The sequence below is a fragment of the Oncorhynchus tshawytscha genome, linkage group LG04 (assembly GCF_018296145.1).
Source record: "Oncorhynchus tshawytscha isolate Ot180627B linkage group LG04, Otsh_v2.0, whole genome shotgun sequence".
Classification (NCBI taxonomy): domain Eukaryota; kingdom Metazoa; phylum Chordata; class Actinopteri; order Salmoniformes; family Salmonidae; genus Oncorhynchus; species Oncorhynchus tshawytscha.
In genome coordinates, this window is record NC_056432.1 from 9,350,112 (window position 1) to 9,367,938 (window position 17,827).

The following is a 17,827-nucleotide window of genomic DNA, read 5'->3' on the forward strand; positions in this document are numbered from 1 at the left end:
GCACCAATACACTGATTCTAGATCAGCCCTGCTATACTGGTCCTAGATCAGGACTGCTACACTGATCCTAGATCAGCACTGCTACACTTATCCTAGATCAGCATTGCTACTCTGATCCTAGATCAGCCCTTCTACCCTAATCATAGATCAGCACTTCTACTCTAATCCTAGATCAGGACTGCTACACTGATCCTAGATCAGCACCGCTACACTGATCCTAGATCAGCCCCGCTACACTGATCATAGATCAGCCCTCCTACTCTAAGACTCTTGATACACACAGTGATGGCCTTTCCAATGATATGAGCACACACTCCAGAGGATCTTCTCATTATGTGCCAACAGTATAAATGCACTTGTTTCTCTGGGCAAGTGGCTCCATATACAGTAGGAAAGAAACCCTTCATTGACAGTATGCTTATCCATCCATCCTCTTATCTCTGTGTCCCTCCCAGCTCCTCTCCAGTACAGCCACTGACACATCTTTCTCCTGTGTCTGCAGTACAGCCACTACTCTCCCCAAAGCCAGTGAGGTACGGGAATCATACCAATCTACTCTATCCCAATGTCCTTATCAGTGTAAAGTCTGCTGGCCTCTTTCCTCTGTTCTATGGGTGCAGGCGAGAGCTCCTGTTGAACCCACTGGAGTTCCTCCCTCGAGGTGGTCCCTGCCCACCGGCCCTCACCCCTAGTGCACCGACTCTGGCTATACGGTCCCATTCTACTGTTATTGGTTTACAGGCCAGGTAAAGCTCAGTGCTGTGTGTGCGTGTGTGTGTGCATGCGAGCAAGCGTGTAACGGTTGCTAACCTGAGGTTTAGTGATCATAGTAGATGCAATCTATTTACGATTTATTTTTCATTGATTTTAGTAATTGTAAATGAGGATCTGCATTCATCACTGAAATCATCAGTCCTAGCTGTTCCCTTCACCCTGTCGGTCCTACCTTCTTATGCCCTCCTCCTGTCCCCCTGTCTTCCTGTCTTATACTGTCCTCTCTTGTCCTGTCCTCTGCTCTCCTGTCCTGTCCGCTCCACTTCTGTCCTCTCCTGTCCTCTCCTTTCCTGTCCTCTGCTCTCCTGTCCTGTCCTCTGCTCTCCTGTCCCCATGTCTTCCTGTCTTATACTGTCCTGTCCTGTCCTCTGCTCTCCTGTCCTGTCCGCTCCACTTGTGTCCTCTCCTCTCCTGTCCTCTCCTTTCCCGTCCTCTCCTCTTCTGTCCTGTCTTACCTTATTATGTCTTCCTGTCCTGTCCTGTCCTCTCCTGTCTTTACTTATTATGTCTTCCTGTCCTGTCCTCTCCTCTTCTGTCCTCTCCTCTAATGTCCTCTCCTGTCCTGTATTGTCTTATTATGTCTTCCTGTCCTCTTCTCTCCCTCTTCTGTCCTGTCCTCTCCTGTCCTTTCCTCTCCTGTCCTCTCCTGTCCTGTCTTACCTTATTATGTCTTCCTGTCCTCTCCTCTCCTGTCCTGTCAACCCCTTGTGTTTCCATGACTACCTCGTTAAAAGAACCCCACACAGGTCACCTGAGGGGACGGTCTCTCAGTCCCTATTGGATGCCTTGCTCATTACGCCTATCACCACCCTCCCGCCCCTCCGCTTGAGGAAGAAGAAGCGTCGGAGTGTTAGTGCCTTACACCTGCCCAACAACAAGAGGTAGAGGGTGACATCATCGTGTGATGTAATGTATGGCGATCACTCACTCTACCTTGTAGACTGAAGACCTGTTGACATGAACCATTAACGATGACTGATTACTTATGTCACAATTTCCCCATGACGGCATGTTATAGCGTGGGTCACTAACTAACAACCGCATCTAACAAAACCAAACAAAAACATAACGAAAGGCAGATAGAGAGAACGCTGTTCTTTCCCTCGATTCCATATCGACCTTGTTAGATCAGAAGAGAATGAATAGATATTAGCAATATGGTGGAAATTCCATCCAGCCAATAAGAAGAGGTCTAGCTAGTCAAGTTCAAATTAAAGATAACATCAAGCACCATATGACCCCTTTTGAAAACCTTTCAGACCTACAGGAGCGCCTACAGAGGACGGGCTAAGGGTTCATTTGGAATTGATTGAGAGTCTTCGGCTATTCCCAAATGGCACCCTATTCCCTATTTAGTATGCTATTTAAAGTGTACTAAGCAGTGCACCCTTGCATAGTGCACTACTTTAAATAGTGTACTAAATAGGGATTAGGGTGCCATTTGGGAATAGCCAACTTAGTGTCAACAAAGAGCTCTGAAATGTAGCTAGCTAGCTGCTTGACAACAGCCGAGTTCCCTCAGCACGCTGCAAATGGCAACAGCCGTGTTGTGTCCCTGAGAAAACCTAGCGGACAAGCTATGATCCCGCCGAAACAATTTGGCACGAGACGCATTTTGGCTGAGTTCAAACGTGACAGTAGGCATACAGAAGTGTTTAGAACAAGTGTGGCAGTATGTGAGATCTGACATTTGCCCAGGAAATAGCCACGCTCATACAAGTCCATCTGTGTGTGTGTGTGTATATACTGCTTGTGTGTGGGTATACTGTATGTGTGTGTGTGCATGTGTTTGTGGTTTATTTCCGTATATTGTATGTGTGCGTGTGTGTGTATATGTGTGGGGGGTATACTGTGCGCGCCTGCGTGTGTGTGTCAATGTGTGTGTGTGTGTGTGTGTGTGTGTGTGTGTGTGTGTGTGTGTGTGTGTGTGTGTGTGTGTGTGTGTGTGTGTGTGTGTGTGTGTGTGTGTGTGTGTGTGTGTGTATGCAGGTGGGGTATCAGGAGAAGCAGTTGGACATCTGACATCTTTGTTATTAGAATGACAGTCCTGTGTAGTTGAAATGTGTTTATGAGATACATTGGTCACCTCTTGTTGGTAACTACTTAGATACTTGAAATGTGTTGCTCAGATAATATTTCTCATGTAACGAACTTGGCACAAGCCGGCTTGTCCAATTAAAACGTTTTTTTTCTTTACATACATGTGCAGTGTAGTGCCCACTGTCTCCACTGCTGTTAACGATGTGACACCAAACTAAACAGGGGAAAGGGGATAGCTTTGTAACCTCACTCCAAAGCTTGAAATGTCTCCACTGGTGCTATCAAATACTTTTTCTCTACCGTTACTGGCTGAAACGTTGTCAAGCGGGCGGTCACTAGTGGATGCGAGGATCTGAGATTCAGTAATGATTTGCGAGGAAAGAAGCTACACAGTTAAGCACAGTGACACAGATTTGTTGGACTAGATAACCATGGTGAATAACCATAAACTAACCCACTGTAGGTAACCATGGTGAATAACCATAAACTAACCCACTGTAGGTAACCATGGTGAATAACCATAAACTAACCCACTGTAGGTAACCATGGTGAATAACCATCATTTAACCCACTGTAGGTAAGCATGGTGAATAACCATCATTTAACCCACTAGATAACCATGGTGAATAACCATCAATTAACCCACTGTAGGTAACCATGGTGAATAACCATCATTTAAACTGTAGGTAACCCACATTTGTAGGTAACCATGGTGAATAACCATAAACTAACCCACTGTAGGTAACCATGGTGAATAACCATCATTTAACCCACTGTAGGTAAGCATGGTGAATAACCATCATTTAACCCACTAGATAACCATGGTGAATAACCATCATTTAACCCACTAGATAACCATGGTGAATAACCATCATTTAACCCACTGTAGGTAACCATGGTGAATAACCATCATTTAACCCACTGTAGGTAACCATGGTGAATAACCATCATTTAACCCACTGTAGGTAACCATGGTGAATAACCATCATTTAACCCACTGTAGGTAACCATGGTGAATAACCATCATTTAACCCACTGTAGGTAACCATGGTGAATAACCATCATTTAACCCACTAGATAACCATGGTGAATAACCATCATTTAACCCACTAGATAACCATGGTGAATAACCATCATTTAACCCACTGTAGGTAACCATGGTGAATAACCATCATTTAACCCACTGTGGTGTGCATCCTATTCTGTCATCCCTGTTTCACCCCTCATCTTCCTTTTAATTCCTCTCTTTCATTCCTCATCCTCCCTTCTTTCTCTGTCCAAGAGTCTCCTGGCACCAATCAGTCACTGATCTGGGTGACCCCAACCTCTCCTCTCCTGTCAATGCTGTCTATATCTTTAGGTAAACATGGAATTTAATTTTGTATGAATATAACAAAGTTAGTGTGTGTACGCGCTAGTATGCATGCGTTACAGTATTTTCTCTGTGAATCCTCTCCTTAGTGTATCTACACAGAAGTGCACATCAGACATCATTTGAACAATGAGGGAGACATTGTGTGGTTCAGGCCGATGATGCAAAAAGGTCCAAGCACTACAGTACTTCCGGGGTGAAGTTTTCCCCTTAGGTACAGATCTAGAATCAGAGATGATTGTGGACTATATTTTGCATGGGTTCTCAGATACCTAAAAAATTTCTACAGCTGCACCATCGAGAGCATCCTGACTGGTTGCATCACTGCCTGGTATGGCAACTGCTCGGCTTCCGACCGCAAGGCACTACAGAGGGTAGTGTGAACAGCCCAGTACATCACTGGGCCAAGCTTCCTGCCATCCAGGACCTCTGTACCAGGTGGTGTCAGAAGAAGGCCCTAAAAATGGTCAAATCCTCCAGCCACCCCAGTCATAGACTGTTCTCTCTGATACCACACGGCAAGCGGTACCGGAGCGCCAAGTCTAGGTCCAAAAGAGTTCTTAGCTTCTACCCCCAAGCCGTAAGACTCCTGATCAGCTAATCAAATGGCTACCCAGACTATTTGCATTGCCCCCCGCCCACTTTTACGCTTCTGCTACTCTCTGTTTATTATCTATGCATTGTCACTTTACCCTTACCTACATGTACATATTACCTCAATTACCTGGACTAACCGGTGCCCCCGCACATTGACTCTGTACCGGTACCCCCTGTATATAACCTCGCTACTGTTATTTTATTGCTGCTATTTCATTATTTGCTACTGTAATTAAAAAACATTTACTTAACACTTATTTTTTCTTAAAACTTCATTGTTTCTTAACGGCTTGTAAGTAAGCATTTCACTGTAAGGTCTACTACACCTGTTGTATTCAGCATTTCACTGTAAGGTCTACTACACCTGTTGTATTCAGCATTTCACTGTAAGGTCTACTACACCTGTTGTATTCGGCGCATGTGACAAACACAATTTGATTTGATTTGATGTTGATCTTCCCCCTCCCACAATCCTAACCTTAACCATTAGAGGGGGAAATGCTGAAATGACCCAAGATCAGCATCTAGGGGAAACTTCACACTACACATTACAGTTCAGCTGTGCAGGGATCATTCCATGGTGGAGCTGGCTTCAGCGTTTCAATGAGGTGTGTCAATACAGAGCCAGGGCAGCTGGTAACATACAGTAGCAGCTCCTTTGGTGTGATGCCAGCTCCATACACAAGTGCTGGGTCACCGTGGACAACCGACCTCCTCATCTCAGTAACCAAGGCGGCCGCTGTTGCCATAACACTCAGCTCCTCGGGGAACCATAAGCAGACATGGTGGAGACAGACTAGAGATCCAGCTTCAGCAACTTCAGCAGTTGGCATGGCACTACTGTACATCATGGCTGTAGTATTCAATGGGTCTTTTTCTGGGCCCACCCAAGTATCTGAGTTCCTCACACACAGCGACCCGTCATAGACGACTCATTGAAATGGTCATCAGGCAGAGTAGAGGCCTGCACAAGACATTAGGAGGTAAGAGATGTGTCTGCCCTCCATCAGCACTCTGGTGTTCTTGGATGTGTCTTGACATGAAGTGGGAAACTCTTCTACTTCCGAGTGAACAAAATGTAGTGTACTACAGTTATGGGCACTAAAAACATGAGTTTTTTCTGGTGACCAATTAACGCTGAAAAACACCAGATAGAAGTATGATGTTGGTGCTACTAATAGGGTGAAGTTACCCCTAGATGCTGATCTTGGGTCAGTTTAACATTTTCCCCACTAATGCTTAATGTAAGGATTGTCGGAGAGGGAAACTGATCCTAGAGCTGTACATAGTGGAAACGTGATGTGTGTGAGCTGGTATGACTATTGTAGTACACGGCGAAGGACAGCTGTGACACACTGGTCTGGATACAAGTCTGTTGTTCTTGCAGTATTCACACAGAAGTTGGCCTGAGCTTCGGTTGCTTCTCTCCAACCTTTCTTTCTACTCCCCGGGGGCTTGATACCTTTCGTTGTTTGTATTTGAAAATCCAACAGTTGTATTGGAAGAGGGCGACGCTCGGGGGCTTTGTGTGCCTGTGGGTGTTTGAGAGAGAAATAGACAGAGGAGAAGCAGTAGAAGAATCAGTAAAAAACACAGCCCCTCTTCATTAGCGACGCATCTTACCTACAACAACATGGAGCCTTTCCAGACTCTGAAGTCAGGAGGACTTGGAGCTAGGTGTCAGACAGACTGGTATGACTAACCCTCTCTTTCATGTTTCCTTGCAGTGAGGAGGTGGAGGAGCCAGACACCAGTTCTCACATGTTGTCTGCAGTCAAGACCATGACCAAAGGACCTGCTGGCAGCCCCAGCAACTCCATCACCTTTACCACCACTCAGGGTAAACTGTGTGAGTGGGTGGGTGTGTAAACTGAGTGAGTGTGTGTGTGTGTGTGTGTGTGTAAACTGTGTGTGTGTGTGTGTGTGTGTGTGTATACTGTGTGTGTGTGTGTGTGTGTGTGTGTGTAAACTGGGTGTGTGTGGTGTGTGTGTATACTGTGTGAGTGGGTGTGTGTGTAAACTATACTGTGTGAGTGGGTGTGTGTGTATATACTGTGTGAGTGGGTGTGTGTGTAAACTGAGTGTGTGTGTGTGTGTGTGTGTGTGTGTGTGTGTGTGTGTGTGTGTGTGTGTGTGTGTGTGTGTAAGCTGAGTGAGTGTGTGTGTGTGTGTGTGTGTGTGTGTGTGTAAACTGAGTGAGTGTGGGTGTGTGTGTAAAGTGAGTGAGTGTATACTGTGTGGTGTGTGTGTGTGTGTGTGTGTGTGTATATACTGTGTGAGTGGGTGTGTGTGTATACTGTGTGAGTGGGTGTGTGTGTGTAAACTGAGTGAGTGGGTGTGTGTGTGTAAACTGTGTAGTGGGTGTGTGTGTGTAAACTGAGTGTGTGTGTGTGTGTGTGTGTGTGTGTGTGTGTGTGTGTGTGTGTGTGTGTGTGTGTGTGTGTGTGTGTATACTGTGTGAGTGGGTGTGTGTGTATACTGTGTGAGTGGGTGTGTGTGTATACTGTGTGAGTGGGTGTGTGTGTGTATAGTGTGTGTGTGTGTGTGTGTGTGTGTGTGTGTGTGTGTGTGTGTGTGTGTGTGTGTGTGTGTGTGTGTGTGGGTGTGTGGGTGTGTGTGTGCGTGTAAACTGAGTGAGTGAGTGGGTGTGTGTGTGTAATGTGAGTGTGTGTGTGTGTGTGTGTGTGTGTGTGTGTGTGTGTGTGTGTGTGTGTGTGTGTGTGTGTGTGTGTGTGTGTGTGTGTGTGTAAGCTGAGTGAGTGGGTGGTGTGTGTATGTAAACTGAGTGAGTGTGTGTGTGTGTGTAAAGTGAGTGAGTGGGTGTGTGTGTGTGTGTGGGTGTGTGTGTGTAAACTGAGTAAGTGTGTGTTTGTATGTGTAAGCTGTGTGTGTGGTGTGTGTGTGTGGGTGTATGTAAACTGTGTGAGTGGGTGTGTGTGTGTAAACTGTGTGAGTGGGTGTGTGTGGTGTGTAAACTGTGTAAGTAGGTGTGTGTGTGTAAACTGAGTGAGTGGGTGTGTGTGTGTGTAAACTGAGTGAGTGGGTGTGTACTATATGTGGACACACTTTTAAATGAGTGGATTCTGCTATTTCAGTAACACCCGTTGCTGAGAGGTTTATAAAATCAAGCACACAGCCATGCAATCTCCATAGACAAACATTGGCAGTAGAATGGCCTTACTGAAGAGCTCAGTGACTTTCAACATGGCACCATCATAGGATTACACCTTTCCAACAAGTTAGTTCATCACATTTCTGCCCTGCTAGAGCAGAATCGTCTGTCCTTGGTTACAACACTCACTACCGCGTTCCAAACTGCCTCTGGAAGGAACGTCAGCTCAAGAACGGTTCGTCCGGAGTTACATGAAATGGGTTTCCATGGCCGAGCAGCCGCACACAAGCCTAAGATCACTATGCGCAATGTCAAGCGTCGGCTGGAGTGGTGTAAAGCTCGTCGCTATTGAACTCTGAAGCAGTGGAAACGCGTTCTCTAGAGTAATAGATCACGCTTCATCATCTGTGTTTGGTGAATGCCAGAAGAACGCTACCTGCCCCAATGTATAGTATAGTAGTAGTAGTATAGTGTAAAGTTTGGTGGAGGACAAATAATGGTCTGGGGCTGTTTTTCATGGTTTGGGCCCATTAGTTCCAGTGAAGGGAAATCTTAACACTACAGCCTACAATGACATTCTAGATGATTCTGTGCTTCCAACTTTGTGGAAACAGTTTGGGGAAGGCCCTTTCCTGTTTCAGCATGTCAATGCCCCCATGCCCAAAGTGAGGTCCATACAGAAATGGTTTGTCGAGATCGGTGTTGGAAGAACTTGATTGGCATGCACAGAGCCCTGACCTCAACCCCATCGAATACCTTTGGGATGAATTGGAACACCGACTGTGAGCCAGGCCTGAATCGCCCAACATCAGTACTCGACCTCGCTAATGCTCTTGTGGCTGAATGGAAGCAAGTCCTCACAGCAATTTTAGTGGAAAGCCTTCCCAGAAGAGTGGAGGCTGTTATAGCAGCAAAGGGGAGACCAACTCCATATGAATGTCCATGATTTTGGAATGAGATGTTCGACGAGCAGGTGTGTACATACTTTTGGTCATGTAGTGTAAGTTACTATGGAGGTATACTGTTTAGAGTAATTTCTCACATGCCCACCTGAAAGCACTGTAGCTTTAAAAAAAAAAACTTTATTTAACTAGGCAAGTCAGTTAAGAACAAATTCTTATTTATAATGACGGCCTACCCTGGCCAAACCCAGACGACTCTGGGCTGCCCTATGTGACTCCCACAGCCTGGAAGCAAACCAGGGTCTGTAGTGACGCCTCTAGCACTGAGATGCAGTGCCTTAGACGCTGAGTCACTCGGGAGCTACGGTACTCTATGTCACATCAAAAAGGCATGGTATAATTCTGCTGTACCTGCCTATGCGGTGAAGAGGTCAATGGAATCCAGACGATGTGGCACAGAATAAGGGCACATATTCAACAAATCTGATCTAACAAAGTGTATATTTGTCAAATCAGTCATGATTGATGTATTGTAACAGACCCACATTGTGGTTACTAAGGTCAGATATGGATATATTTGGCTGTTTTCGCTGCATAACATTTAGAAGTTGTCCCTTTTCACATTTAGAAGAAGTGACTGCTAAATGCTAACTTCTGTTAGTATAAGGTGATAGCATAGCTAGCATACCAGAAATCGGTGGTGGTAGTCAAAGTCGTTTTAAAATGCAATGCAGTTGATTGGTTAAGATGGCATGAACATGCATTGGGGTTGACCTCCATACAAACATTATACTCCGATATTTTACTCAACATAGTGTGGAATACACATATATTGAGTGTACAAAACATTAAGAACACCTGCTCTGTCCACTTCAAATCAAATCAAATCTAATCTAATCTAATCTAATTTTATTTGTCACATACACATGGTTAGCAGATGTTAATGCGAGTGTAGCGAAATGCTTGTGCTTCTAGTTCCGACAATGCAGTAATAACGAACAAGTAATCTAACTAACAATTCCAAAAAACTACTGTCTTATACACAGTGTAAGGGGATAAAGAATATGTACATAAGGATATATGAATGAGTGATGGTACAGAGCAGCATAGGCAAGATACAGTAGATGGTATCGAGTACAGTATATACATATGAGATAAGTATGTAAACCAAGTGGCATAGTTAAAGTGGCTGGTGATACATGTATTACATAAGGATGCAGTCGATGATATAGAGTACAGTATCTACGTATGCATATGAGATGAATAATGTAGGGTAAGTAACATTATATAAGGTAGCATTGTTTAAAGTGGCTAGTGATATATTTACATCATTTCCCATCAATTCCCATTATTAAAGTGGCTGGAGTAGAGTCAGTGTCATTGACAGTGTGTTGGCAGTAGCCACTCAATGTTAGTGGTGGCTGTTTAACAGTCTGATGGCCTTGAGATAGAAGCTGTTTTTCAGTCTCTCGGTCCCAGCTTTGATGCACCTGTACTGACCTCGCCTTCTGGATGACAGCGGGGTGAACAGGCAGTGGCTCGGGTGGTTGATGTCCTTGATGATCTTTATGGCCTTCCTGTAGCATCGGGTGGTGTAGGTGTCCTGGAGGGCAGGTAGTTTGCCCCCGGTGATGCGTTGTGCAGACCTCACTACCCTCTGGAGAGCCTTACGGTTGAGGGCGGTGCAGTTGCCATACCAGGCGGTGATACAGCCCGCCAGGATGCTCTCGATTGTGCATCTGTAGAAGTTTGTGAGTGCTTTTGGTGACAAGCCGAATTCCTTCAGCCTCCTGAGGTTGAAGAGGCGCTGCTGCGCCTTCCTCACGATGCTGTCTGTGTGAGTGGACCAATTCAGTTTGTCTGTGATGTGTATGCCGAGGAACTTAAAACTTGCTACCCTCTCCACTACTGTTCCATCGATGTGGATGGGGGGGTGTTCCCTCTGCTGTTTCCTGAAGTCCACAATCATCTCCTTAGTTTTGTTGACGTTGAGTGTGAGGTTATTTTCCTGACACCACACTCCGAGGGCCCTCACCTCCTCCCTGTAGGCCGTCTCTTCAATCAGTGTAGATGAAGGGGGAGGAGACAGCTGAAAGAATGATTTTTCAACCTTGAAACAATTGAAACATGGATTGTATATGTGTGCCATTCAAAGGGTGAATGGGCAAGACTAAACCTTCAAGTGCCTTTGAATGGGGTATGGTAGTATGTGCCAGGCGCACTGGTTTGAGTGAGTCAAGAAATGCAACACTGCTGGGTTTTTCACGCTCAACAGTTTCCCGTGTGTATCAAGAATGGTCCTCCAGCCAATTTACTGTGGGATGCTTTTGACACCTTATAGAGTCCATGCCCCGACGAATTGAGGCTATTCTGAGGGCGAACGGGGGTGCAAATCAATATTGGGAAGGTGTTCCTATTTTTCTGTATACTCAGTGTATATGTTATGGTAAATGTGTAAGAACTGTGACTCACAGGAGGTTGGTGGCACCTCAATTGGGAAGGACGGGCTCGTGGTCATGGCTGGAGAGGAATAAGTGGAAAGGTAGTAACAACATCAAACACGTGGTTTCCATGGTTTCAATGTGTTTGATTCCATTCGCTCCATTTCAGCCATTATTATGAGCCGTCCTCTCCTCAGCAGCCTCCCCTGCTTTGGATCTATAGATTTCTTGAGAAATGTATGGAATTATTGTTTTTACACATCTACTGCGACATACAGTACCAGTCAAAAGTTTGGACACACCTACTCATTAATGACGATTTTGGAGGGTACTACGGTGTTAAATGCTGAGCTTTAATCGATGAACAGCATTCTTACATAGGTATTCCTCTTGTCCAGATGGGTTAGGGCAGAGTGCAGTGTGATTGCAATTGTGTCTGTGGACGTATTGGGGCGGTAAGCAAATTGGAGTGGGTCTAGGGTGTCAGGTAGGGTGAAGGTGATATGATCCTTGACTAGTCTCTCAAAGCACTTCATGATGACGGAAGTGAGTGCTACGGGGCGATAAATAAATCACAGACAGTGTCACCACCAGTGTCTCCGTCTTCAACATGGTGCCGACAGAGATGGTCGTCTTAGCTCAGTTACCTTAGCTTTCTTGGGAACAGGAACCATGTTGGCCCTCTTGAAGCATGTGGGAACAGCAGAATGGGATAGGGATTGATTGAATATGTCCGTAAGCTCACCGGCCAGCTGGTCTACGCATGCTCTGAGGACGAGGCTAGGGATGCCGTCTGGGCCGGCAGGCTAGCGAGGATTAACATGTTTAAATGTTTTACCCACGTTGGCTGCGGTGAAGGAGAACCCGCAGGTTTTGGTAGCGGGCCGTGTCAGTGGCAGTGTATTGTCCTCAAAGCGAGCAAAGAAATGGTTTAGTTTGTCTGGGAGCAAGACGTCGGTGTCCACGACGGGGCTGGTTTTCTTTTTGTACTGTAGACCCTGCCACATACGTCTCTTTCAGTTTTGCGCGAATGCTGCCATCAATCCACTGTTTCTCGTTGGGGAAGGTTTTAATAGTCACCGTGGGTACAACATCACTGATGCACTTGGTAATAAACTTACTCACCGAATCAGTGTATACATCAATGTTGTTGTCTGAGGCTATCTTGAACATATCCCAGTTCACGTGATCGAAGCAATCTTGAAGTGTGGAATCAGATTGGTCGGACCAGTGTTGAACAGACCTGAGCACGGGCATTTCCTGTTTTAGTTTCTGTCTATAGGCTCGGAGCAACAAAATGGAGTCGTGGTCAGATTTGCCAAAAGGAGTGTTAGCGAGGGCTTTGTATGCTTCATGGAAGGCAGAGTAGCAATGATCCAGAATGCTGCCAGCCCGGGTTGAGCATTCAATATGCTGATAAAATTTAGGGAGCCTTGTTTTCAGATTAGCTTTGTTAAAAGCCCCAGCTACAATAAATGCAGCCTCAGGATATGTGGTTTCGAGTTTTCATGGAGTCCAATGAAGTCTTTTCAGGGCCGTCGAGGTGTCTGCTTGGGGGGATATACAAGGCTGTGAATATAGAGCGATCTCTTGGTAGGTAATGCGGTTGGCAATTGATTGTAAGGAATTCTAGGTCAGGTGAACAAAAGGACTTGAGTTCCTGTATGTTGTTATGATCACACCACGACTCGTTAATCATAATGCATGCACCCCGCCCTTCTTCTTACCAGAGAGATGTTTGTTTCTGTCGGCGCGATGCGTGAAGAAACCGGGTGGCTGTACCGACTCTGATAACGTATCCAGAGTGAGCCATGTTTCCGTGAAACAGAAAATGTTACAATCTCTGATGTCTCTCTGGAAGGCAACCCTTGCTCGAATTTTGTCTACCTTGTTGTCAAGAGACTGGACATTGGCGATTAGTATACTCGGGAGTGGTAAGTGATGTGTCCGTCTACGGGGCCTGACCAGAAGACCCCTCCGTCTGCCCCTTCTGCGGCGCCGTTGTTTTGGGTCGCCTACTGGGATAAAATCCATTGTCCTGGGTGATGCTCCAAACAGAGGATCCGCTTCGGGAAAGTCGTATTCCTGGTCGTAATGTTGGTGAGTTGACGTTGCTCTTATATCCAATAGTTCTTCCGGCTGTATGTAATAAGACTTAAGTTTTCCTGGGGTAACAGTGTAAGAAATAATACATAAAAAAACAAAATACTGCATAGTTTCTTAAGAATGCAAAGCGGGATGACCATCTCTGTCGGCGCCATGTTGAAGACGGAGACACTGGTGGTGACACTGTCTGTGATTTATTTAGAATTCAAGGCACACTTAACCAGCATGGCTAACACAGAATTCTGCAGCGATACACCATCCCATCTGGTTTGCGCTTAGTGGGACTATCATTTGTTTTTCAACAGGACAATGACCCAACACACCTCCAGGCTATGTAAGGGATATTTGACCAAGAAGGAGAGTGATGGAGTGCTGCATCAGATAACCTGGCCTCCACAATCACCCGACCTCAACCCAATTGAGATGGTTTGGGATGAATTGGACCACAGAGTGAAGGAAAAGCAGTCAACAAGTGCTCAGTATATGTGGGAACTCCTTCAAGACTTTTGGAAAAGCATTCCAGGTGAAGCTGGTTGAGAGAATGCCAAGAATGTGCAAAGCTGTCATCGAGGCAAAGGGTGGCTACTTTGAAGAAGCTAAAATCTAAAATATATTTTACATTTTTTAAACACTTTTTTGGTTACTACATTATTCCATATGTGTTATTTCATAGTTTTGATGTCTTCACTACATTGTACAAAATAGAAAAAATAAATATAAACCCTGGAATGAGTAGGTGTGTCCAATCTTTTGACTGGTGCTGTATATGTATTTTTTGTATCTTTAATATACATAAAGTAAAGCATCCACTTCCAACAGTGGATGCCTGTATGTACGAATTTATATATTTGTTTTCTTTGAATGAAGAAGTTAATCAGAGCAAGATGCATGAAGCTCCTCTCATAGTGGAATTAATGGCATGCACATTAAACTGAAAATAGTTTAAAAATAAACTCACGATTAGGACATACATTGAATTAAATCTGGTGTGTTAGATATTTTGATTGACTCATATGGTTTTATCCTTTTACAGAAATGTTTGGTTTGAAATCTTATAGTGTGTAATGGTGATTTACTGAGGCTGAAGTGAATTCTGTTGCGGTCTGTTAGTGAGAAAAGAGTGTTATTTTCCATGGGCTAAGCGTGACATATTTTTCCATTAATCCCATTAAAGCCAGGCTTGCTGGCCGCTTTGCAGTTTCTCCTCTGTTGAAGATGTATACACTCCACTCCATAAGAAAAAAATATATTTACTGAGGGAGCTGTGAATAAAGGTTAGAGCCCCAGACCAACTCTATCCTCAGCCCCAGACCAACTCTATCCCCAGCCCCAGACCAACTCTATCCCCAGCCCCAGACCAACCCTATCCTCAGCCCCAGACCAACTCTATCCCCAGCCCCAGACCAACTCTATCCCCAGCCCCAGACCAACTCTATCCCCAGCCCCAGACCAACCCTATCCTCAGCCCCAGACCAACTCTATCCCCAGCCCCAGACCAACCCTATCCTCAGCCCCAGACCAACTCTATCCCCAGCCCCAGACCAACTCTATCCCCAGCCCCAGACCAACCCTATCCTCAGCCCCAGACCAACTCTATCCCCAGCCCCAGACCAACTCTATCCCCAGCCCCAGACCAACCCTATCCTCAGCCCCAGACCAACCCTATCCTCAGCCCCAGACCAACTCTATCCCCAGCCCCAGACCAACTCTATCCCCAGCCCCAGACCAACCCTATCCTCAGCCCCAGACCAACCCTATCCTCAGCCCCAGACCAACTCTATCCCCAGCCCCAGACCAACTCTATCCCCAGACCAACTCTATCCCCAGCCCCAGACCAACTCTATCCCCAGCCCCAGACCAACCCTATCCTCAGCCCCAGACCAACCCTATCCTCAGCCCCAGACCAACTCTATCCCCAGCCCCAGACCAACCCTATCCCCAGACCAACTCTATCCCCAGCCCCAGACCAACTCTATCCCCAGCCCCAGCCCAACTCCCAGACCAACTCTATACCCAGACCAACTCTATCCCCAGCCCAACTCTATCCCCAGCCCCAGACCAACTCTATCCCCAGTCCCAGCCCCAGACCAACTCTATCCCCAGACCAACTTTATCCCCAGCCTCAGACCAACTCTATCCCCAGCCCAACTCTATCCCCAGCCCCAGTCCAACTCTATCCCCAGCCCCAGCCCAACTCTATCCCCAGCCCCAGCCCAACTCTATCCCCAGCCCCAGCCCAACTCTATCCCCAGCCCCAGCCCAACTCTATCCCCAGTCCCAGCCCAACTCTATCCCCAGCCCCAGACCAACTCTATCCCCAGCCCCAGCCCAAATCTATCCCCAGCCCCAGCCCAACTCTATCCCCAGCCCCAGCCCAACTCTATCCCCAGCCCCAGCCCAACTCTATCCCCAGCCCCAGCCCAACTCTATCCCCATCCCCAGTCTCAACCTCATTCCCACCAGCTTTTACATGAATGCTATGCTGCTTCGGACCTGTGCCAATAAAGGCCTAGTTCACACAGTAATCCAACAAGCACTGTGCCACTAGAGTTGTCTAGTCCTTAAGAACTACTGACTTACAGGCGCCACTAGAGTTGTCTAGTCCTGAAGAACTACTGACTTACAGGCACCACTAGAGTTGTCTAGTCCTGAAGAACTACTGACTTACAGGCTCTCTCTTTCACTAATGTGTTTTGACATGACAAAGAAGGTCACTGTTGTCCGACTTGCACGTATGGCCCGTGACTTTGATCGATTGCTGCTGTGACGTTCATTTCAATACCCCTGATTAGCCTGCCTGTTGCGATGTCTGCAAGGTCTGACCGCTTTCGATCGACCTCCGATCCCAGCTGCATTTGCAACACTGTTCCATTTCTGGAGCCCCAAAGTGGGATCAAAGGGGAGCTTGTTAGGCCAGGTGTTCCAGCGAGCTGTTGGAATGTCTTGCTGCTTGAAACAATCGATTCTGTGTTTTGCTCACTGGTGCTGTTGGTTTTACCTCCCTGATCCGGCCAGCTGCCTAGACCAGGTCACTTGGTCACAGAGGTCAACTCAGAGGTCAACTCAGAGAATAACACAAAACAAAAAGACACCTGGAACACAAAGACCTAGAAGTGCAGGGATGCATGCGTGTGCGCATACTCATCCACACATTCACACACTTCCTCCCCCATGTCCCCCAACATGTTTATGTTCATGATTCATCATTCAACATGTCTGAACTCTATCTGAGCTGTGTCTGAACTCTGTGTAGATTGTGTTGAAATGAATGAGTGCGTAAACTTACCACCCGCTTGTCATTCTGTAGGTTCAGGTTTCCCTAAACCAGGCCTTCAGACATGTTTTGGGGTGAGGGGGAACGGCACCACCAATGTTCTCCCTAAGGGCCCTGTCCCAGAGAGGCCGGCCCCCCAGCCCCATCCCAAAGACCAGGACACTCTGGTGCAGATGGCCGAACACATTCCCGCAGGGACACGCACGCCCATGTGTGGCCACTGCAACATGGACATCAGGTGAGAGAGAGAGGAGAGAGAGAGAAAGAGAGGGGGAGAGAGAGAGAGGGGGAGAGAGAAAGAGAGCGAGAGAGAGAGAGGGGGAGAGAGAGAGGGGGAGAGAGAGAGGGGGGAGAGAGAGAGAGGGGGAGAGAGAGAGGGGAGAGAGAAAGAGAGCGAGAGAGAGAGAGGGGGAGAGAGAGAGGGGGGAGAGAGAAAGAGAGCGAGAGAGAGAGAGGGGGAGAGAGAGAGAGGGGGAGAGAGAGAGAGGGAGAGAGAAAGAGAGCGAGAGAGAGAGAGGGGGAGAGAGAGAGGGGGAGAGAGAAAGAGAGCGAGAGAGAGAGAGAGAGAGAAAGAGAGCAAGAGAAAGAGAGCGAGAGTAAAGAGAGAGAGAAGCAAGAGAGAGAGAGAAAGAGAGCGAGCGAGAGAGGGGGAGAGAGAGAGAGGGGCAGAGAGAGAGAGGGGGAGAGAGAAAGAGAGCGAGAGAGAGAGAGGGGGAGAGAGAAACATGGAGAGAAAGAGAGCGAGAGAGAGAGAAAGAGAGAGAGAAAGAGAGCAAGAGAAAGAGAGCGAGAGAAAAGAGAGAGAGAAGCAAGAGAGAGAGAGAGAAAGAGAGCGAGAGAGAGAGAGTGTTAGAGATGGGGAATATGGACAAAAGTCTGTATCACAATTGACCAGTTACTTATTTATACTAATCTTAAAACTATTACTACTTATTTTAATGTTGTAGCTATCAGTTGTTCTGTTAGCAATAGCCTATTAGCAGACTTCTTTTATTTCGAACATAACATTCTTCTAGTAAATGCAAATTATAATTTTTTTAGTAGAATGCCCTCGATAAATTATTGGTTCGGTCGGTATTGATCATTTGTAGGTTATCTCACCTCTAGTTTGTTTGTTGGGGACCATACAGCACAGGACAGAGTTGGAGCCTGAGGGAAATGCCTTTTGAAAGCCATTTCAATAGAATTACAATATTCAACTAAACATAA

The 17,827-nt window shown here is 46.4% G+C and overlaps 1 protein-coding gene across 10 annotated transcripts in view; it reads left to right on the top strand.

Moving 5' to 3' along the window:
• The window catches only part of LOC112246636 (PDZ and LIM domain protein 5), a 137,795-nt gene that overhangs the window by 113,756 nt on the left and 6,212 nt on the right, over positions 1 to 17,827 (top strand). For 6 of the 10 annotated variants that reach the window (XM_042320288.1, XM_042320287.1, XM_042320290.1 and 3 more), the window contains 5 exons: positions 456 to 746; positions 1,509 to 1,655; positions 4,097 to 4,174; positions 6,511 to 6,623; positions 16,652 to 16,856. In XM_042320288.1, coding sequence (XP_042176222.1) covers positions 456 to 746; positions 1,509 to 1,655; positions 4,097 to 4,174; positions 6,511 to 6,623; positions 16,652 to 16,856 — 834 coding nt within the window. The remainder of the gene's footprint in view (positions 1 to 455; positions 747 to 1,508; positions 1,656 to 4,096; positions 4,175 to 6,510; positions 6,624 to 16,651; positions 16,857 to 17,827) is intronic. The other 4 variants (XM_042320292.1, XM_042320294.1, XM_042320291.1 and 1 more) reach the window with 3 other exon arrangements.